Source organism: Sinocyclocheilus grahami, unplaced genomic scaffold (genome assembly GCF_001515645.1).
Source record: "Sinocyclocheilus grahami isolate Dianchi unplaced genomic scaffold, SAMN03320097.WGS_v1.1 scaffold750.1, whole genome shotgun sequence".
NCBI lineage: Eukaryota > Metazoa > Chordata > Actinopteri > Cypriniformes > Cyprinidae > Sinocyclocheilus > Sinocyclocheilus grahami.
The window spans coordinates 422232-444833 of NW_015505929.1; the positions used below are offsets into that span (position 1 = coordinate 422232).

Genomic DNA, 22602 nt, shown 5'->3' on the forward strand with positions numbered 1-22602 from the left:
TTTTTTTTTTTTTTTTTTTTTTTTTTTACTTAAACCGCATAAACGCATTTCATTACAGTTTTTTTTAGCAACATCATATGACCCCTTTAAAATGACTAAAACTGAAAAATAAAATAAAGCTAAATATAAAGAAACTAATAAAAATGTCAAAAGCACATCACAAAATTACTGAAACTTAAACTAAAATAAAGAAAAAACTGAACATATAAAAATAAAAGCTAATTCATAATATTAATTAATTCTACAATGGTATATAAATAACACTGTTCCAAAAGCCACTGAACTGCCTTTTTATATTGTATAGTGTCCTAACCTTCAACATGCTAATGCAAACTCTGAAATCAAATTTGAAATCTTTTAAAATCAAGCTAACAAAGTGATACCCTTAAGTGCAAAAAATATCACTCAAAATATTGAGTTATTGAGTTAAATATATATATTTTTATCAGTACTTTTTGTGCTTGTCAATACTTGTAATTTAGCATATTTGTAATCGACATATCTCTTCTTTCATTTTGTGGGATTTTTTGTTTTGTTTTTTTTCCCACTGATTCCTTACAAACAATTTATGAGATGCTGCCCTAGAAAATGGCCAAAATATGGAACATGAAATATAGAAAATCAAACCGCCTTTGTTCCACAACTTGAAATGATGCTGTGTAGGTTGGCGCCTCAAAATAAGGAATGCATGCCAACCTGCATTTTCATTTGCATTTTGTCAGTTCCATTGTTAGTGTGAATTGTTGCAACCCGGGGAGATTTTCTGTTGGTCTAGTGGGAGCTTCCTGTAAGTCATCCTGTTTTAGGTGTAGTTTGAAGAGTAGCTCACTTGTACTAACTCTATAGGTCACTACAGTTATCTCTGCTATTATTAGCTTGGTTTAAATATGAGGAAATGTATAAAAACTGGAAAAAAAAAAATCAACAACTCCGTAATCTCTAATGGGAAAATAATATTTATATAAGCATCTGACTAATGTATCCCTCTCCTTCCCTTGGCCCTTTCTCGTTTGTGCCCTCTCCTCCTGCATGTGTCCTTCCTCATTTGCCTGCTCCTCCACCTTGGCCTCCATGTCTTCCTACTATTTTGACCAGGATTGTGGAAATCGCCGCCTGTCACTCCACACACACCTCTGCGGCGAAGACCCAGAGCGGTCAGGTGTTCATGTGGGGGCAGTGTCGTGGACAGCCAATCGTGCTGCCACACCTCACACACTTCAGCAGCACAGACGACGTCTTCGCCTGCTTCGCCATGCCGTCTGTGATGTGGCGGCTGCTTTCCATGGGTGAGTTTGTGCTGTTGTTTTGATGTTTAGTTCTCTTTTGCTGCTCTGTTGTTGCCATTTTAATGCAGTTGCTGTATCACTGCTGTTATTTTATGTGCATTACACAGAACTAAACTGCAGAAACTGATGCAGTCACTGGTCTTGCATAACGTTGCTGTATTTTTCATCAGAGCATGATGACTTCCTGACTGTGGCCCAGTCTCTTAAAAAAGAGTTTGACAATCCTGAGACCTCGGACCTCAAATTCAGCGTCAACGGGAAGTACATCCATGTCCATAAAGCTGTTCTCAAAATCAGGTGACGACCTCACTCCAGTTTCATCATTAATAATTTGTGCATTAAAGAGCTTAATGCTCACTTGGTTACTGCTAATTACAAATTTCTCCTCTTTTAGTCATTTTCTGTCTCCTCTTTTCAGGTGTGAGCACTTCAGATCAATGTTTCAGTCACACTGGAATGAGGATATGAAGGAAGTGATTGAGATCGACCAGTTCTCGTTCCCGGTGTACCGCTCTTTTCTGGAGTTCCTCTACACCGACAGTGTGGATCTTCCTCCTGAAGACGCCATTGGTGGGTTCATTTTGAGACACAGTTTTACAGAAAAATATTCCAGCAAACTTATAGACGAGTATAAGAAACCAGTTAAAATGGACCAAAACTACACCAAGTAGAAAAAAAACTATTACTCTTACCTAGCTTTAAAATGGACTTCTATCTGATTTTTGTTGCCAGGTTGCAGTTAATTTTCCATTCACACTATTGTTTTTTGGACTACATGTCTATAAAATAATTTATAAAGTAAAATATTATTTATTCATATTATTATTATTATTATAAGAAGCTATAAATCATTATTATTATTATTATTATTACTATTATTTACAATAATATTATCATTTGTATTTACAACAACAATAATAATAGTAATACATTAGTAATAATTTGTTGTAGTTATTATGAAAAATAGAATATTTATTATTTACATTAACAACAATACACCAATAATGGTTAGTTATTATTATTTACAGTAACATATATTTTTTACAACAATAATGATACAACAGTAAAGATTAGTTATTGTTGTTATTAGTAACAATATAATAGTTATTATTTACAATAATAACAATACGTTAATAATGGTTTATATAATTAATTTTATAACAATACATTGAAAATGATTAGTTATTATTTACAGTAACATTTTTTTTACAATAATACACCAATAATGAGTTGTTATTGTTATTATTTGCAATGATATACTTATTATTTACAATAACAATAATAATAGAACATCAATAATGATGATTTGTTGTTGTTATTATTATTCTTATTATTTACAATAATTTAAAAATGTTAATTTAACCAAATTTAGTATTGTATGCTTCTGTGTTTGTTATTTGTGTGTTGTAATCTATAACATCAAAAACATTTGGAACTGTAAAAATTAAGTTCAAAGCGTGTTATAAAACAAAAGAAAATTCAAGATAGTCAGAACATTTTTGTTGTACCCATCAAAAAATGAATGGATTTGGATATCTCTCACAGGGTTACTGGATCTGGCAACCTCATACTGTGAAAACAGGCTGAAGAAGTTGTGCCAGCATATCATAAAGAGAGGAATCACGGTGGAGAACGCTTTCTCTCTGCTGTCTGCTGCCATCAGATATGATGCTGAGGTAACTCTAAACCACGCTGGAGGCCTGGCTTACCAGAGCACTTAAGCAGACACCTGTTTACCCGATAATATTGATTGTTCTTGCTCACTTGTTCAGTCACTCATAAATGCACGTTCATGCTTTCTTCCATGTGAAGGATCTAGAGGAGTTCTGTTTTAAATTCTGTGTGAACCACTTGACTGAGGTCACACAGACAGCTGCGTTCTGGCAGATCGACGGCAACATGCTGAAGGAGTTTATCTGCAGAGCCAGCCACTGTGGAGCCTTCAAAAACTGACTCTGACGGCCACCAGATACACACACACGCTCGGTGTATTAGTCAAGGAACCCATCTGTTACTGCAGCCAGTCCTCCTCGCAGCTAGTGAGCGCTGTGACACCAGACAGGCATTAACACACAGCGCCCCCTGTTGAGCAGGAGAGGAACTCTTTCATAATAGATAACATTCATGAAGAAGGGTCAATCAATGTCTGTCTCATGCACAACCATTTCGTACTCATCTGTTGCCGGAGATAGTCAGCCGGACGGACATTCCCATTCATGTTTTAGTCATATTGCCTTGTGCTAATAACAATTTCTAGTGCTGCAGATGGGAAGAGTGTTTTATTTAATAAAACAGAAGTGAGTATGGGCCAAACAGAGGCATAATTTAACTGTATTACTTAAACATACACCACTGAAAAGCAGACAAAGAGACTAATTCAATCTTTTTGTTTGTCCCTTACGCTTTATTGCACGGGTAATATTGAATAGAGGTCACTAATTAGATTTTTTTTTTTCTTGCAGTGATGCTGTGCATTACAAGTTGCTCTTTTTTTATTGTATTGTATTGGCTGGGATCTGTTAATGTGCATTCTATTGGATACAGTCAGCAGACCTTATTGATGTGGCCCCTTATGTTGTTGAATTATTGTTGTTTAAATGTTATTGACCAAAAGAATTTTTACTATCTGATGTTTTAGTTTTTTGCTTGATTTGAGTCTTAAAATGTAGGCCTTTTTTACAGATTAGGAAGACCACTGTCAGTTATCGCTTAGTTCAGGATCTGCGGCTGCTGCTGTTGCATTTAACCAGTCTGATGTTTAAGTTTGCTCAAATATAAAGAGTATTATAGTTGCACTAGTTGTTTCCTGTGCAGGAGCTGCTCATATAAGATCACTAGAGGGTGTATATGAATTTTTACAGTTGCACCTTTTTAATAGGTGTCAAACACTTAATAATACTAATGCCTATGGTAAGTTTTTTTTTTGTTACATATTAACCAACTGTATTTGTTTTTCACATGTATATACTGTACAGTTTTTGCATTAGTTTTGTAAATTAATCTGTGCACATTATGTGTGCCACAGTTTCTCTTGTAAGATTAAAAAAAACAAGATATTATAAAGATAAATAAAGCTTTTCTTATAGGTTGCATTGGGTATTTTTTAATTAAATGTTGTAAAAATGTATGCCAGCATATTCATTTTTTAAATATGTATCTGAATCGTGAATGAAATTTCATTACGCCTTTACTTAATTAACATTTTCATTTTAGAATTATACATTTAATATTATTATTTAATCATTTTATTAATTATTCCTTTGAGCATCAGCATTAATTCTTATAAATGCTACTCATTGATGTTCCTGAAATTCATCCTGTTGTTTAACTTCTCTTTAAATGAAACTAATGTTAATTATCGGAATTGTTAAATCCTTGTTTCGGGTAAAGAAGACCGCAGTGATTGTGAAGTCATTCTATGATGCCAGTAAATGTTCAGAAATGTAGACACACCCACCTAATTCACAGGTTTGGCTATTTCAGCTACACCCATTAGTGTAAACATTGAAATTATTATAAATTCATGCAATCTTCTTAGACAAATATTTTAAATAGAATGGAGTGTACAGTGGCTCAGTGTGCCACTGCTATGTCATCAGTGAAGTAGATTAGTGAGTCTATTGTGGAAGAATTTGACTGGTCTGCCCAGATCTGAAGACTGTTGTGAGTCAGACCCCAGTCTCCCAACATCACTGATGCTCCTGTGACTGCATGAGAGAAAATCCCTGCATCCATGATCCAGTATATTGTAAGCTGCTAGAGAAGATCAGTTGTCTATTAATGCTAATGAATGTAAAATGTACATTAGGCGGTTCCGGCTGTGGTGGTGTTTGGCTCTCCGCATGCTTTTCGTCTGTACGCTGTAATTAAATCAGATTTCTGGGGACTCGAAACAGGCGTGCCTTTAAGAACAGATGCCCCGCCCCCAGGTGACATCTGCGGAAGAGCACAGCGCGAAGGCGGGGGGGGCTGTTGTTGTTTGGGGCTGTTCAGTCAATGACAGGTCAATGCTGATCGCGGTTGAATGGCAGCACCGGACAGTCGGCGGTCTCACCGGGATTTCGAGGGAAACAGATCTATTCCAAACGGCGGGGAAGTGCGCAATGCGAGGGATAGCGGAGTTCAGACGGATGCCAAAGTACACGGTTAGATCAAGTTAGCCTGTCAGCGTCTGCTTATGGTAACCAGACCCCAGGACAGCTCAACTTTACAGTGTTGTTAAAGCCGCTTCTTCGTCAAAGCTGTTTCTCTTCTGCTTTTATGATGATTTTTGTCGTTAACTTATTTAATAGGAGGTTATTATGCATTTCATCAGGTCAGCAACTTAATTTTAAATCTTCAATTCAGAATTCATTCAGTCTATTCTAATTAGAATTCTGATAAGATTTTATGCTAACCGTTTCCTTATAGAGACCAAATTTTTTCTTTTATATTTTATCATCTGCTTTTTGATGCAGTGATTGAAAACTACGTCAATAAAAAAATACATTGATACTTATCCATCAAATCTTATTCTTAATCCGTCACTTTTGCATACATATAATATCATAACTACTACTAGCTGAAAAAATTATATTATAAAAAGAGTAATCATTATAATACAGCAATAAAATAATCATAATGAGTGTGTTATGTACTTACGTAAAAATGATTGAAACAAAAACTAAAAATTAAAACAAATGAAAAATGAATTAGCTCAATGTAAAATGTAACACATTGAACACCATGGTCTAATCGATTATTGGTATATCTCCATTGTTTGATTATCTCATAACATTACAAATTAGTAGCTTTTTGTTTAGTTATTTTTGCCACTAGTCTGTTCACAAAAATCCTATTTGATTGTTTCAGGTCATGGACCTCGACTGTCCAAAGCCAACCTCTTCACATTGTTGAGTCTATGGATGGAACTTTTCCCAAAGAAAGAACCACAGCAGCGAGAGAATGACACAGTAGGCATATTTTAATTTCCTCTAAAGCAATCGTGTGTGTTTTAAGGACAGAGCTTACATTAAAAGCCATTTCAAATGCAGATGAAGATATATTATTAAGAAAAATGTGTTACAAATGGTATCTACCCATGTAAAATGTCCTGATTTGTATTTATTCCTGTGAAGAAGAAAAAAACACTTTCTCAGTCTACAGCAGAATTATTATTGGAAAACGGTTTCCCACATGACAGAGTCCCTGTTGTGTGTATAATTACTCATGAGCTCTGAAGTATGAACTGGAAGGGCTGCTACATCCTATGACTCATTAGCTGTATGGATATATAAATAACGAGAGGTATTATATTTGGATCCAGGCTGGAGACAGTGGGCTTGTGGTGGTCCATGAGTGCAGGGTTCTGGGTCTGCATTGCTCCAGTGTGCAGTTACATGCAGGACAGGTGGCTGTGGTCAAACACGGACCCAGACTGAAGGGATGCGATCTCTACTTCTCCAGAAAACCCTGCTCCACCTGCCTCAAGATGCTCATCAATGGTAAGATCACACCTGCACTATGTCAGGATCATACTTGTCTATAACTATACTTCAATATAATATAACATAACTATACTTCAATATAAAATAACCATATATTTCATGTTTGTAACATTTTATATTTGACTGCCTATCTTGCCCCTTGTTGTTACCCTCTCTCTCATCTCTTTGTTCAGCTGGTGTGAGTAGGATATCATACTGGCCCGGTGATGCTGAGATCAGTTTGTTGTCAGGTAGACACAATCATACAGACTCCAGTCACCAGGAAGCCCTCTTAGATGCCACAGCTGGAGAGAGACTGAAGTCCAACAGCAGACCCCACATCTGTGTGCTCCTGCAGCCTCTGGACTGCACCATGCAGCAGTTCGTGGACGAAACTTCTCAAAACTGTGACTTCCTTGGGAAGATTGCTGCGGACAATCCAACTCTCGATGTTAAGGATATCTTTAGAAGGGAATGGTGGAACAACTTGGATGAATTCTTGGAGAAGTTCTTTATAAATGATGAGGAACAGCATAAGTATGTGCTGAACAAGATGGGACTGGAGAGCTTCTGTGCGGAACCAAATTTTAGCAACTTAAGGCAGCATATGAGGAATCTTGTTAGGATTCTGGCATCTGCCGCCGCAAGCGTTCCGGTTCTAGAAGAAGATTATGGGTTCTTCATGAGAGAGCCTTTAGGGACGGGTTCTCCAGCTTTACCTCAGGATGTGGTGCGACACTGTATCATACAGGCCCGATTACTGGCGTGTAGAACAGGTGAATTCTGTTCAATTAGATTCATTTGCTCGACTAATTGACATCAAAATGTTCAGCTGTTATCAAAAATACACAAATCAAGAAACCAGAAGCAATGGCAGAAAGTGAAAACAGCATGAATCTACAGAAATCAGTAGTTAAAGGTGCAATAGGAGATCTTGGAAAATGCTAACTTTAGCCTGAAAGCACTGAAAGTCAACATCCCACCCTCCCTGCAATCGCCATCCAAAGCCACGCCCCCTGAACGCATTTACGCTCACAGACCAGTGACAACATTACTACAATAGGCTACATCAGGTTCCCAATTCCAGCCCATGTTCCGAAGTGAAGTAAACTTCAATGGATTTCCCCCGCTCAGAGTAGGGAGCAATGAACACTGTGTAGGGATCATATCGATCGGAACACAGTTCATGCACGAAGCTCACTTCTAACGAGCTGGCGTGAGGACTAGATTAACCGCTGGGCTACATCATGTGTCATTCAGCGGTGAGAAATCTTTAAAAGTACTACAATACCAGGAAGGAAGATCGCGTTGTTGATGTTTGCCTGCCATCCTCGCTCTGTCTGCACAGCGTGCGTGAACGCGCTGATGACGTATCCTGTCTGCGCGAACTGGGTGCGCAGAGGTATGCTAATACATACGTTGACAGGCAGGTAGGAAAGCATATTAAAACGCTCGAACCGAGCGTTTTGATTGGACGAACATTTCTTGATCCTACGCTTTCCACAGAATATATAAATACAGACAAATACATTTAGACCACTTAACTTAATGATTGCTATCAGGATGTGAAGAGACTTTCAACCAGCATAACAAAAAATGTGTCTGAAGAAAATCACCTATTGCACCTTTAATTGGATGGAGGCAGATCTGAAAGTCGATTGTAAAATGGGATGGGATTTAAGCAGACTAAATGATTGGAGAAGCCCAACATACATACAATGTTGTTTCAATGGAAAGTTGAGACTTTTAGATTAAAAATCAACTTTGGCACTAAGGGCTCATAAAAATAAAGAAAAAACAATGCATTGATAAATCGTTGACAGAAAGATTGATGATGCGTTTAGAAAACAGATAAAGTGAATTTTCATTTCAAGCCAACTTCAAGCCATTTGTACGTTGAATTTGTGATGTAAATGTAAACTTTGATTTTATTTTTTTTTTTAAATATGACGAGAATTTACAAAATAGCAACACAATTACCAACAGGTTGGAAATAAAGTGCTAAAGTTAGTCAATGCTCAGCGAGGAATTGATGGTTAGCTTACCAGAGGGTGACAGATAATTGTAGTATTTTTAACTCTTTCACTGTCAGCTGTTTTTAAAAAATTTTTTATTTGTTGTCATCTTTTACCAATTTCACAACATTTCTGGGCCAGATGTTCAGTGCTTTTTCAGGAAATGCTTAATAGCACCTCCTACCGTATAACAGTGAAAACTCTGAAAGCCGGAAAAGCCTTCAATGGTGGGGAAGCGTCTCGTAAATGACAGCAAATGCTGTCAATGGTGGGGAAAGAGTTAACCATATTTTGAAATCTTAATAATACCATTATGAGTACTTTATCTAACAGTATGCAAAGTCACAAAGTGAGACAGCCCAACTAGTCCATTGCTAATGCTGTTGTTGTTTTCCTGCCAAAATGATATAATTTCCTGGAGGATGATGTAAGGGTGCAAAGTTAAAATGTTTTCTTTTTTGTGTGTGTGTGTGCTGTTTCTTTATGTAGAGGATCCTAAATTGGGAGTTGGTGCAGTTATTTGGGCTGAGGGAAAACAGGTGAGCCAAAAACATAAAACATGACTTTGAATTTATAAATGTATTTAAAGAAAACCTCTCTTATTTTCTCTTCTTATATTATCTTCTGTTTTAAACTATCTCTAGGCGCAATGTGATGGCACAGGTCGGCTTTACCTAGTGGGCTGTGGGTACAACGCCTATCCAGTGGGCTCACAGTACGCAGAGTATCCCCAGATGGATCACAAGCAAGAGGAGAGACAGAACAGGAAGTACAGATACATCCTCCATGCGGAGCAGAACGCGCTCACATTCAGGTGAGACTCATGGGAAGGAGCAGAGCGGTCAGAAGAAGAGTTGGCAACAACAACAACTGTTCATCAGCTCACGCTGCAGATGTGCTATGTTTTATATGCACTGACTGTAATTGGAAGAACTGAATATCAGGCCATTCGAATGTTCAAAGAAAATAGTTCATTCATGCTTCCCTCCAATCTGCAGGAGCACAGAGATAAAAGAGGACAACACTATGATGTTTGTGACCAAATGCCCGTGTGACGAGTGTGTTCCTCTGATCAGCTGCGCTGGAATAAAGCAGATCTACACCACAGACCTGGACAGCAACAAAGTCAAACATGACATCTCCTACCTCAGGTTCGACAAACTCAACGGCGTCCAGAAGTTCATTGTAAGTGCAGAGTGAATTATGATTATGATAAATTATGAACTTCGAAAAATACCACACCAGTTGTATTGATGTACTTTGATTTTTTCTTATTTTATTTTTGTTTTACATTTATGATAAAAAAAAGAATATATAAATAACAGACATATTTCTTATTTTCCAGTGGCAGCAGAAATTATCTGCTAGACATATGTCAGAACAAGCTGCACCGCCCACAGCAAGTAAGTGTTTCTGTGTCTCAATTAAAAAAAACAAGTTTCTCAGTAACTGGATGGGGGAAAAAGCAGCTATTTTTCTAAACCCATTATTTATTAGTACCAAAAATCTTTTTTTCTTTAGTGAAGTGTCTAATTAGTGTTGTAGTTCAGATTTGTGGGTATTTATTATATTTTTGTAAATCAAAATAAACATTTCAGGTTAAAATGTATAAGTGAAAATATAAAATGCAAGGTCCTGTGTCTGCTCACCATGTTTTCCTTCAGTAGCTCACTGAATATAATAATTGGATTTAAATGGTCTTGTGGTATGACAAAGGAAATTTTAAAAGTATATTCAAATATTCTGAGTACTCCATTATATACTATATGTTCAAACATTCAGTCTGAGTTTCTTAAAAGCTGCATGAATAATTAGATGGTATATAGCATGTGACACCTGCTATATTTATTATTATTATTTTGCAGATGGCTACATGAAACGAAAAGAGGAGGAAACGAATTTTCAGTGCAATAAGAGACTGAGATCATAGAAGACGTTTCGAAAGCTGCTCTCCTGCCATGCTGGCAGCAACAGATGATGTTCAAATGCTATTTAACCTGCCATACTCATGCAGCATCTTACCATTACAATACAGCATAAAAGAGGGACGATGTTTCATTAGTTTACTAGGACAGCCTGTTCAAAGTTTCATTATATGCATTTTAGAAACGGGATTTGTGTTGAAAACTTGGGTTTTAAAACTGCACAAGTTTATTGCACACAATACGTTTTTAAATGTTTCAAATTGAAGGGATAAGCAGAACTGTCCATCATGTGTTCACACAATATATTACTATTTAAATTTGTTCTTAATTTACAAAGTGTAAAATATATACAGTACCCAATGTCCTTTTTTCTTTGCGAAAAAAAAGTCAACGATGTTGCTAATGCTTCAGTTGGTCTTTATTGAAATGGTACTATTAGCATTTCAGATGGAAACTGCACCTGTATGTGTAGTAGGAAAAATTGAAATTCAAATTTTGAACATGTTTTGGCATCTTCAATGTAACTGCTGACAAATATATTGAATAAATTTGGCTTCATGCGAATAATTTGAAAATAGTTGCTTTAGAGTACAAATGAATTTGTTTCACACGGTGAGTGATGGGTCTTAACCACCAAAGCATATTTCATCCCATAAACCTAAAGGCGATCGCAATAAAACAATCAATGTACTATAGAGGAAAAAAGAATGAAATTTAATGAATTTTCTTCAACAGCATAACTCAAATATAGTGAGTTAAAGAGGTTCATTGCTTAATAAAGCTAAATATGCTCAATGAGAACATATTCAAAACAATAAAAAGAAATTAAGCTCCCCCTTCCAAAATTTCTTCTCAAATAAAAAAAATGAGCAAAATAGTAAATGAACAACTCAAGAACAAAAGGCACCTGTTTGTACATTTGTGTCCTCATTTCATCTTGTTTTTCAACTATGCAACAATCTACTTCTGTCAAAATCATCAAAGACAGATGAATCATGGGTTATAGCACGAAATATACTACAGTAAAAGGTATACAATAGTACAGAAATGAATATTATACTACAACTGCACTACAGTATAAAAAGTACTTTAGTATGATGTACTAAAGTTAAGAAATACTATAGCACTAGGGTTACTATAGTATAGAGCATACAATAGTAATACCACAGCACTATAGCTATACCTCACTGATCTACAGGAAATCTACGAGTTGGAATATACACTGGTTCACTTAGTGCCAAAGTTGATTTTTCAAGATTCTTCTAAAACGGCAACCACCTTGAGAGTAAAATCAGCGCTTGTCTTTTTTAAAATGTAGGTAAACATCAAATAAAAATATATAAAAACAAAATAGCAATGCTTTCTGGTGAGAGAAACGGCCTGGCAGCAACTCAGAATGTACATGAAGACCCACAGATGCTCTTTCTGTTTCAGCTCAGATAAACAATCATTAAAATACTGATAAATGAATTCATCCTTCTAAATAATTCTTATAAAACACGAACAGAATAAAAAGAACAGGGAGGAAATCATCAGGTTTGTAGTGTTCGGGCGAATGAGAAAGGCCATGAAAAGATTAGTGCAGTTACAAGTCATCAAGAGAAAATCAACAGCTCATAATTAATCTTTTGGGAATTTCACCTCTTTTCCAGCAATATCCAAACAACACAATCTCTTCTAGCATAGCGAAACTGCCGTGTTGTGGCGCTGTTGGTACCATGGAGAACGTAGAGTGTCCATGCTCGCGAAAAACACCCGGAAACGGAAAATGAAAGTTTACCTGTACTTCCTCATCTGCACGGTGTCTTGATGTTCTTAGATGGTTCTTCCCATAACTCAAACTGGCTGATTCTTACTTTTAAAACATCCTATCATGGCACAAGAGATTGCAATAAAACATGAAAGGAAGAAAAAGAAAAGCAAATAAGAACAGAGAACATCAATGATCCGGAACTTTCTTTTGTAAGCATCAGAACTAAGAAAAGACACGTTTTTCAAGATTTTAAATAGAATTATTATTGTTAATATATTTTTTGTGTTTTTTGTTTTTTTTCCTTAATACTGCAATAGCTAGAGTTTAGGAGGCTGGCTTCTTTAGGTCTCGTATTTGTTTGACGAGGTACGTCTTTTCGTCGTTAAACTGCTCGTCGTCTGTGCGATCCTTCTGAAAGTTGCTAAGGAAGTCGATGAGTTTCGTTTGGTTCTTCAATAGAATGTCTACGATGGGCTGTGTTTTATTTGGATTGGCCACAAACACCTGAAGAAATGCACAGAAAAAAATTAAGATTAAGAAAGAAAAAAAGATTAAGATAAGTTTCAATACATTTGTTAAATTCATAAAAATTTTGATTTTTTTTGCTTATTTCAATTTGTTCCTCACACAAATCTATCATATTGCCTTTAGATAATGCATATCTCATATAAACCACAATTTTGATCATTTTTATGGTGCTTTCCCCCCTTTTGGAGTTGACAGTGTGACATTTTTCATGCAAGGTGAAGAAGTGGGGAAAAAAAACTGGTATAGGAGATCATGATCCGCACTCACGAAAACAGTCGCCTTTTTTCATTTTATTTTACATTCATCGTTGATGGGAAAATAACAAACGTTTTCGGCTCAAAGCCTTCCTCAGTGTGCAAAGCAATTCAATCCCTCCACCCACTTTTCAAATGACTAATTATATTGACGTCATCATTCATTTGCCAATGTCCATTAAATCATTTCCATTTAAATACTAGACAATTTTCATGTATATACACAACACAGATCATCACCTCCACTAGTACACCACACAATATATCCGTGATTAAAACAAAAATGATCTAGGATCTTATATTTATCACTATTATACAATCTTGTAATTTAAGTAAACAGCCATTAGTATCTACTCCACCAATTGACTTTAAAATGTATAACAATGGAAAATTCAATGAATCAAAATATCAGAAATACATCGTCATAAACAATCATTGTTTTTCACACTGTTGATACTCAAGATTTACTGTACAAAATATTATTGATGAATTCGACCAATTATAGTTCATTAAAGGAAGACAGAAAGATCTAACTCCTCGTTCATGCCATTTGGGGTCAGTGATTTAAGTTTATGAATCTAAAAATGCTTCTCGTTTCAATAGTTCTTTATTTATATTACCTCCTCTATGTGACCCAAAAACTTCCTCTCTTCCTATACATTCCAATTGCTTGATGTCGTGTCCAAATTCATTTGAAATGTCTCGCTACTGAAGAGGTTGTCTTGTCGTCGTATACTAGATTATTGGATGATTATTTGACCAACTTTGTTGATAGCCTTTAGAATAAAATAGTTGAAATAGCAATTTTACCTGTTCATCAAATTCATGTGTAGTACTACAATTACATTTTAATCTATGCAATTGGATAATCGGTAAACTATGTTTTAAAGGAGCTGGATGATAACTGTCAATAGATATTATAATATTGTTTTTATCTGTTGGTTTTCGAAATACTGTTGTTTGTAAATGACTCATTGATCTTTGTATCTTTCACATCCAAAAAATGTATCGAATCACGACTTTCTTCCATTGTAAATTTAAAGGTGGGGTAAGCAATTTCTGGTAGCCAATGTTGACATTTGAAATCTATTTCTATTTTATCTCGCTTCTCGCGCGATAAAATACTATAGAACTCATTATAATCAGTGATGCGGTCTACACCATAGATATAGCCTAGATACATACGTATCTATGGTCTACACTGGATGCGGCATGACACGACAAATCCCCGACAGAAAACTGCTGCTGCGTTCTATTCATGACGTATTCAATTTCTGGTAGCCAATGTTGACATTTGAAATCACCAAAACAAACATGCCCCTATTTTGATAGCTCCGCCCAACACATACGTACGCAACCCAGGCAATGATTAGTTCTGTGAAACAAAGTTAAACCAATGTTACACCGTGTCTACACCGGGCGCGATAAAATACTATAGAACTCATTATAATCAGTGATGCGGTCTACACCATAGATATAGCCTAGATACATACGTATCTATGGTCTACACTGGATGCGGCATGACACGACAAATCCCCGACAGAAAACTGCTGCTGCGTTCTATTCATGACGTATTGACACAAATTTCTAATGATTTTCAACGGTCGTTTTGTCGCATCCAGTGTACTAGACAGACTTTAGCTGTTGTGGCGCAGACACAGTGTTACTCGCCTATCGAGAAGAAACAAAGCAACCTCGGCGTCCGATCGCAGGCCTTCTGCTCCTTGAGTTCTCTCCAGCGCTGGAAAGCTGATTCGATATTTACACGGGTCCTACTTCTTGCCTTAAGCCTTCTTTTGTTCTGCAGACTTTTTCATCTTTTGTTTTTTATCCGCCATCTCTATCTTTCTGTCGCTCAGCTCGGCTAATGTCCGTCCTGTGCACTGAACGCTCTCGCCTCCACATCATGAGTAGACACGCTACTTACTGCTGATTGGCTACAAGTTTGTTTTGCTAGTTGGCTCCAATCAGTTTTCTAAAGCGTTTTTGAAAAATCGGATTAAAATTTTTTTTAAGTAATAAATGGCACAAATAAATTAATTCCTTTCAGAACCTTTTTTGTTGAATAGTCAAAGTTAATCGTTAATTAATGCTGATAAAGCTTCTCTTTGCACTCTTGTTAAATGTTTTAGCTTATACAATTTATTACGAGGTTCTTGTAATAATTTTTCCACATTGTTTTCTACAAGCTTTCAAAAAGTATTCACTGAATGAGCAATATCACTCGAGTACGAGAGCGATACCGGCTCTACAGTGGGTACGGAAAGTATTCAGACCCCCTTAAATTTTTCCAGCATGGCTGTGATTAGGCCAGAGGCACGAGGCCACAGACTGAGTGCCGGTACAACGGTTTGCCGGAACATGTGTGCAATTAAACAAGAAACAACGGAGTGCCTAATAAAACCCTCTTTTGTGCGGAACTACTTCCTTCCGCCACGGATTCAAAGCTCAAGTTGACAGTTAAACATACGTCACTTTTAGAATTCGTATCAAGGACATGAGCTGCTTCAGTTAGGTTATTAGTGAGAAATAATGAGGTTATAAGAGAGAAACAATGCGGCAAGACGTGCATCCAAATGAGAGAGAGACCGCGAAGCTAGACGTTTCTTCTTATATTAACTAACGTACTCTACGATTAGCTCAGTGAATAATAATAAAAAAAAAAACATAGACCCGGCTAGAACAAGTGGAGTGATACAAAATTGTGAAAGGGCGTTCCTGTAGCGATACCAGTACAATATCTCATGGTTCTCAACCAATCAGATTTGAGAACCAGAACGAACTGTTGTATAGATGATTATAAACTATAATGTGTGGATCATGATCTCCTATACCAAGTATTTTAACATTGATGCACCAATATAAAAGGATTAAGTGACGGAAGAGCACGGTGCAACCGGCGTTGTAGAAAAAAATTGGTGCCACCATTTTTTGAAAGAATAAGGTGTACCTTGAAGACATGGAAAGCCTCAAACTGAATGTTGGGGCTCTTGTCTCTCAGGAGGTTCATCATGAGCTTCAGGTTCTCTGGTTTACTGATGTACCGTGTCATGACTGTGAAGTTGTGTCTGTCCAGGAGCAGTTCACCCAGCAGCTGTCACATAACACAAACACGTGATGTTAATGACAGGACAGGCTAGAGAAGACAAAAATCAATGTCACAACACACACCTTCAACGACTGTCTCTTGGTCACGTAGTTCTCAGAGTGAAGCAGTTTCTCATAGTTATCAAAAACCTGGAAGATCAAGGACAGCCATATAAAATGTTAGTTTTCCTAGATTCTATGATAAACATTAACCAAAAAAATTTATATATTACCGCGTCATAGTTCTGTTCTAAAAATTCCGCCACCAGAACCTTGTGTCTTGTGAGCAGATCCTGTAAAAAAAAAAAAAAAAAAGTGCAATGAGTACCATTTGACAAATCATTTATGTAACAATTAATGTGTTAAATAAAAAAATAAATATAGCACTTACCTTGAAGGTGGCAAACGCGTCAGAGGCGATGTCAAATGTGGACATCTCCACATAGCTGAAGAAATCTTTAAAGTGTTCAGAGTGGAGGACGATTTTGGCGAGAGGTTCATGCCGGATGCACTCACGCAGCATAATCCCACAATTCAATGCCACCTGAGGAGTCTCATACCTGCCACAGCACCACAGCAGAAATGCCAAGTTCACATTAACGTGAAGCCATGTTCAGGGAAACAGAACTTCATGATTTTGGATCTATTCCACGTTTGGTCTTCTGATCTTGATTTTAGAGCTAAACTTGCTAAAATGAATAGATGGTTTCTGATGGACTGATGGAATGGAAATAGCGCCGTGGACATTTCAAAGCTTTTCCAAGCCAGCAGTTTCAAAGTAACATGCTTACGTGCTACATTTCAAAAATACCCATCATCTCTCACCCTTTGAGTAAGATGAAAAGAACTTCCTGATGAGAGCAGAAATATTCCACCGTTGGGCTGCGGGTCCCGATCTGCCTGCGCAGGATGTTGTTGAAGATCTGACAAACGTCCTTTTTACCCTGTGAACACACATAGACAATGCTATTATACCAATTATTACAATCATAAATAAAAAGATAAAAGAGAACAAGCAGTATCCTCACCTCAAAATCGATGACCTGCAGGTTTTCCACCAGTGAGATGAGCAGGCCGCTGTTGTAGAGCTCTTGGGCCAGTTGGGCCACCGTTTCTGTGTGTGGCTCCTTGTCGTTAGTGCCGTACAGGATCTCCTTCATCGCCACCAGACATTTCGACGCCTCCTCTGAAGCCTGACAAACACACAAAAATCACTTTAATCACTACAAAACATGGTGATAACTCAATACATTTCCACACGTGTGTGTTCAGAGCATATGGCATCAATGCTGCATATTGCTCTGAACAGCTAAAGGGATTCTGGGTAATTTCACACGTAAGCTCATTATACAAAGAACATCATTAGCTATTTATCAGCTGCTGAAACAGCTCGGTTTGAAAGTGTGGAGGTATCGTGGAGCATTGGATTTCCCTCCAGCTGGAAGAGTCCTAGGCCCCCAGAGGTTCCCAGCACTTCAAACGCTTGACTTTAACACTGGGCTGCTGAAAAGAACCTTAGCGGGCAGATGAAAATGAGCAAGAGGTCGGGCAGTGGAGTGATATTCCCACCTCTCCGACATCTTTGTACTCACAGCACAAACATGAGCACTTCCAGGAACCCAAACTCTTGCTCATTTGGGTCTCTTAAGGATGTGCTGAAAATGGGGTTCATATTCAGCAAATTGAGCCACTTATTGACATTGAGAAAAATGTAAGTTAGCTTAAAAAAAAAAAAAAGGGGGTTACCTCCTAGAATCCACTGTTCCTGTTGGAAATGTCCTGTTCCTCCACCAGTCAGCAGCTGCTCTTTGATCATATTCCCTTCATACTGGTGCTGCGTCTGACATATTTAACTATATTTACAAAATTAATGATTACATAAAGCATAGCCTATCTAGTTTGATAGCACCTTCTGTAAAGAGTACTTCTGAGAAACTACTCTAAAATGTTTTGAATTTACTGATCATACTAGTCTTGGTCCACTCCGCAATCTAGGTGTGTTTAAAGACTTACAATAATTCACTATGCAAACACTGCCAGAAATAAAATCAAGACCTGTCCCACCTCAGTCATAACTGCAACAAATGCCACCCTCACCTCACCCGCATTTACCATCACAATATCACCTTAACCATCAAAAGGCCCATTACTGCGGAATGTCACATGACCACATTTATTTAGCAGTGAGTGAACAGGTCTTCTATTTGCTGTGTGACAGTGTTAGGAATTTCATATAGTCCTCGACAAGGAAAAAAAGAAGCTCCACCTTTGTTTACTATCTGTAAATACCACCTTCTCCATGGAAGAACTCACTCTGTAACACATAGACTACATCATTCATACAACAGAGAAACCCTTGTGAGAGCCAGATGGTGATGAGAAACCAGTGAGAATTACTCCAAAAAATAAAAATAAAAATAATTATTCATCTATTTGTCAAGACAATTACTATACAACACAAAGGCAGTGATATTACTGGTAATTAAAACAATATTTTTGCACTGGAATAGGGTAGAAAATGGCCACATTTATGAAAGAGTATAATAAATGTGGCAGAAGGACTAACAGGGTTGCAAATTTAGTCAAAAGTAAGCTGTCAGTCAATTTGTGATTGACAAAAATAGGGTTGTGCTTTTTGATAAAATGATATAACTTCAACAAATTTGCTGACAGTTGAATGATTGAACTTTAACACTAAGGTCAATGCATAATATATATACTACTACAACTAATATATATATATATATATATATAATTTATTTTATACACATTTAAATATATAATTTAAATGTTATTTTATTCAATATTATTAATTAAATTATTTTATTTATTGCCAAACAACATAGTTGTTCTGGAATTTCTTGGTGAGCTCAAACACAACTAAGACACTTAGTAAGACAAAAAAACAAACAAACACATTCGTACATACATACATTAATTATTCCAACCATTATAAAGAATGAAATACAGACGCATAAATGCCAGAGTTTAAAACATGGACCATCCTATAATAGGTACGGTTCAAAAAGCGTGCAGACTTAGAATTTATTAATTTATGCACTACCAAGTTAGTCAAATTAAAAAAAGTAGGGACACAGCTAAACATATTTTGGTCATTTAAATTTATATACATATTGTGACGAGTGGGGCGGGGCTGAGAGCTGTGGGAATGGAGCGAGGCTGTTGAGTGAATGATACTGAGCGACACCTCCGCCACTCACCGGTCTCAAGTCTCACGGAGGAGCTCCGGAAGAATAAAAGGAGGAGTGACGACAGTGCAAGACGAGAGAGGACCGGGCCTGGACTTTATGTTGTTTTGTTTCTGTCTGTGCGCCTATTTTTCACCGAAGTTTCTTGTGCTCATCAAGGATGTATTTATTTGATCAAAATACTGAAAAAACCCTGTTATTTTGTGAAATATTATTGCAATTTAAAATAACAGTTTCTATTTTAATATACTTTAAAATATAATTTATTCCCGTGATGCGAAGCTGAATTTTCAGCATCATTACTCCAGTCTTCAGTGTCACATGATCCTTCAGAAATCATTCTAATATGCTGATTTATTATCAATGTTGGAAACAGTTGTACTGATTCATGTTTTTTGGAACCTGTGATACTTTTTCAGGATTCTATTATGAATATAACATTTAAAAAAAAACATTTATTCAAAATGGAAATCTGGTTTCAATACACACTACCGTTCAAACGTTTGGAGTCAGTAATTTTTTTTTCTTTCTGTTTTTGAAAGTAATGAATACTTTTATTCAGCAAGGATATGTTACATGGATAAAAGGTGATAGTAAAAGACTCATATTGTTAGAATTTTTTTTTATTTTAAACAAATGCTGTTCTTTTTAACTTTTTATAAAGAATACAGAAAAAAGTGTTTCAAAATGTTTTATATATATATATATAAATATATATAAAAAATATGAAGCAGCGCACAACTAATGGTTGTGCAACTGATGATAAATCAGCATATTAAAATGATTTCTGGAGGATCATGTGACACTGAAGACTGGAGTAATGATGCTGAAAATTCAGCTTTGATCACAGAAATCAATTATATTTTAAAGTATATTAAAACAGAAAACCAATATTAGAAATTGAAATATCTCACAATATTAGGTTTTTCTGTAGTTTTGATCAAATAAATACAGCTTTGATGAGCAAAAGAGACTCCATTAAAAATCTTACTGATCCCAAAAGTTTGAACGGCAGTGTACACACACACAGCTCAAAAAAAAACTTTGAAAACATATCAGATCTCAATGGAGAAAAGGGCTGAATTCAAAGACACCCTAAAAATCTAAGTGAAAAAATTATGCACAGGCTAGTCCCTTTTGCTGAAATTTCGTTGCAGCAACTCAAAATGGTATTCAGTAGTTTGTATGGCCCCCACATGTTTGTATGCATGCCTGACAACATCGTGGCATGCTCCTAATGAGAAGACAGATGATGTCCTGGGGTATTTCCTCCCAGATCTGGACCAGGGCAACACTGAGCTCCTGGACAGTCTGAGGTGCAACCTGGCGGCTTCGGATGGACCAAAACATAATGTCCCAGAGGTGTTCTATTGGATTTAGGTCAGGCGAGCATGGGGGCCATTCAATGGTATCAATTCCTTCATCCTCCAGGAACTGCCTGCATACTCTCGCCACATGAGGCCGGGGATTGTTGTGCACCAGGAGGAACCCAGGACCCAATACACCAGCGTAGAGTCTGACAATGGGTCCAAGGATTTCATCCTGATACCTAATGGCAGTCAGGGTGCCATTGTCTAGCCTGTAGAGGTCTGTGCGTCCCTCCATGGATATGCCTCTCCAGACCATCACTGACCCACCACCAAACCGGTCATGCTGTTCTCCACGACTTCTCCAGACCCTTTCACGTCTGTCACATGTGCTCAGGCTGAACATGCTCTCATCTGTAGAGCACAGGGCGCCAGTGCCGGACCTGCCAATTCTGGTGTTTAATGGCAAATGCCAATCCAGCAGTTTCTGATTGTTTGGTCAGAGACATTCACGCCAGTGGCCTGCTGGAGTTAATTTTGTAGGGCTCTGGCAGTGCTCATCCTGTTCCTCCTTGCACAAAGGAGCAGATACCGGTCCTGCTGTTGGGTTAAGGACCTTCTACGGCCCTGTCCAGCTCTCCTAGAGTAACTCCCTGTCTCCTGTAATCTACTCCATGCTCGAGACTGTTCTGGGAGACACAGCAAACCTTCTGGCAACGGCACATATTGATGTGCCATCCTGGAGGAGTTGGACTGCCTGTGCAACCTCTGTAGGGTCCAGGTATCACCTCATGCTACCAGTATTGACAGTAAGAATAGATGAGTAGGTAAAAAAATGTCAGTGGCCTCCACCTGTAAAACCATTCCTGTTTTGGGGGTCGTCTCATTGTTGCCCATCTAGTGCACCTGTTGTTGATTTCATTAACACCAAAGCAGCTGAAACTGACCAGATCAATATCCCAGGAGTTTAATTGACTTGATGCTATAATCTGATTAAAATGTGTTTCTTTAATTTTTGTGAGCAGTATATTATATACAGTGGGTACGGAAAGTATTCAGACCCCCTTAAATTTTTCACTCTTTGTTATATTACCACAAAACCATAAAGTCATAAGGGTCAATAAAAGCTGATATAAAGCTGAAAGCTGAATAAGCTTTCCATTGATGTATGGTATGCTAGGATAGGACAATATTTGTGCGAGTTACAGCCATTTGAAAATCTGCAATCTGAGGGTGCAAAAAAAATCTAAATATTGAGGAAAATCGCCTTTAAAGCTGTCTAAATGAAGTCCTTAGCAATGCATATTACTGATCAAAAATTAAGATGATATATTTATGGTAGGAAATTTACAAAATATCTTCACGGAACATGATCTTTACTTAATATCCTAATGATTTGTGGCATAAAAGAAACATCGACCTGTGCAATGTATTTTTGGCTATTGCTACAAATAGACACGTGCTACTGAAGACTGGTTTTGTGGTCCAGTGTCACTATATATTATATATATAATCTAAAACATCTTAATTAAAGGTAATACAATTAAAGGTAATACAATTAATTAACAATTAATTTAATATCTCTTAATAAACATGTAATCAGCAAATTATATCATTAATTTTGACACCGTTGTAATAGTTTTCCCAAACAAAAACCTTTTTTTTTTAATTATTATTTGTGGAAAGAGCTTTACAGACTCCACATTATTCCATTACAAAAAAATAAGGTTAAATGTGTGCCATTTATAACGTCAGTCGTCAGATTTCTGTGAC

The 22602-nt window shown here is 36.9% G+C and overlaps 4 protein-coding genes across 13 annotated transcripts in view; 2 read left to right on the top strand and 2 right to left on the bottom strand.

Moving 5' to 3' along the window:
- The window catches only part of rcbtb1 (regulator of chromosome condensation (RCC1) and BTB (POZ) domain containing protein 1), a 12282-nt gene extending 7943 nt beyond the window's left edge, over nucleotides 1-4339 (top strand). The window contains exons 8-12 of the mRNA XM_016245314.1: nucleotides 1096-1286; nucleotides 1457-1583; nucleotides 1705-1856; nucleotides 2832-2962; nucleotides 3099-4339. Coding sequence (XP_016100800.1) covers nucleotides 1096-1286; nucleotides 1457-1583; nucleotides 1705-1856; nucleotides 2832-2962; nucleotides 3099-3239 — 742 coding nt within the window. The 3' untranslated portion in view covers nucleotides 3240-4339. The remainder of the gene's footprint in view (nucleotides 1-1095; nucleotides 1287-1456; nucleotides 1584-1704; nucleotides 1857-2831; nucleotides 2963-3098) is intronic.
- An 899-nt stretch (nucleotides 4340-5238) lies between these two features.
- On the top strand, nucleotides 5239-12776 carry LOC107560988 (cytidine and dCMP deaminase domain-containing protein 1-like). The gene is made up of 9 exons (XM_016245315.1): nucleotides 5239-5431; nucleotides 6138-6238; nucleotides 6592-6769; nucleotides 6946-7527; nucleotides 9256-9305; nucleotides 9411-9580; nucleotides 9765-9951; nucleotides 10112-10169; nucleotides 10632-12776. The coding sequence occupies exons 1-9, from the start codon at nucleotides 5311-5313 to the stop codon at nucleotides 10694-10696; spliced, it is 1512 nt and encodes a 503-aa protein (XP_016100801.1). The 5' UTR covers nucleotides 5239-5310; the 3' UTR covers nucleotides 10697-12776.
- Nucleotides 9225-22602, bottom strand: part of LOC107560985 (guanine nucleotide exchange factor DBS) — an 88648-nt gene continuing 75270 nt past the window's right edge. For 8 of the 10 annotated variants that reach the window (XM_016245308.1, XM_016245307.1, XM_016245309.1 and 5 more), the window contains one exon: nucleotides 18074-18153. The gene's annotated coding sequence lies outside the window, so the exon portion shown is untranslated. Of the gene's footprint in view, nucleotides 9246-18073; nucleotides 18154-22288; nucleotides 22292-22602 lie in introns of those variants that run through there. The other 2 variants (XM_016245306.1, XM_016245305.1) reach the window with 2 other exon arrangements.
- On the bottom strand, nucleotides 11092-17525 carry cab39l (calcium binding protein 39-like). Its single transcript, XM_016245316.1, has 7 exons — nucleotides 17342-17525; nucleotides 17139-17257; nucleotides 16705-16873; nucleotides 16547-16606; nucleotides 16398-16463; nucleotides 16177-16320; nucleotides 11092-12948 (listed from the first exon to the last, which is right to left on the bottom strand). The coding sequence occupies exons 1-7, from the start codon at nucleotides 17471-17473 to the stop codon at nucleotides 12769-12771; spliced, it is 870 nt and encodes a 289-aa protein (XP_016100802.1). The 5' UTR covers nucleotides 17474-17525; the 3' UTR covers nucleotides 11092-12768.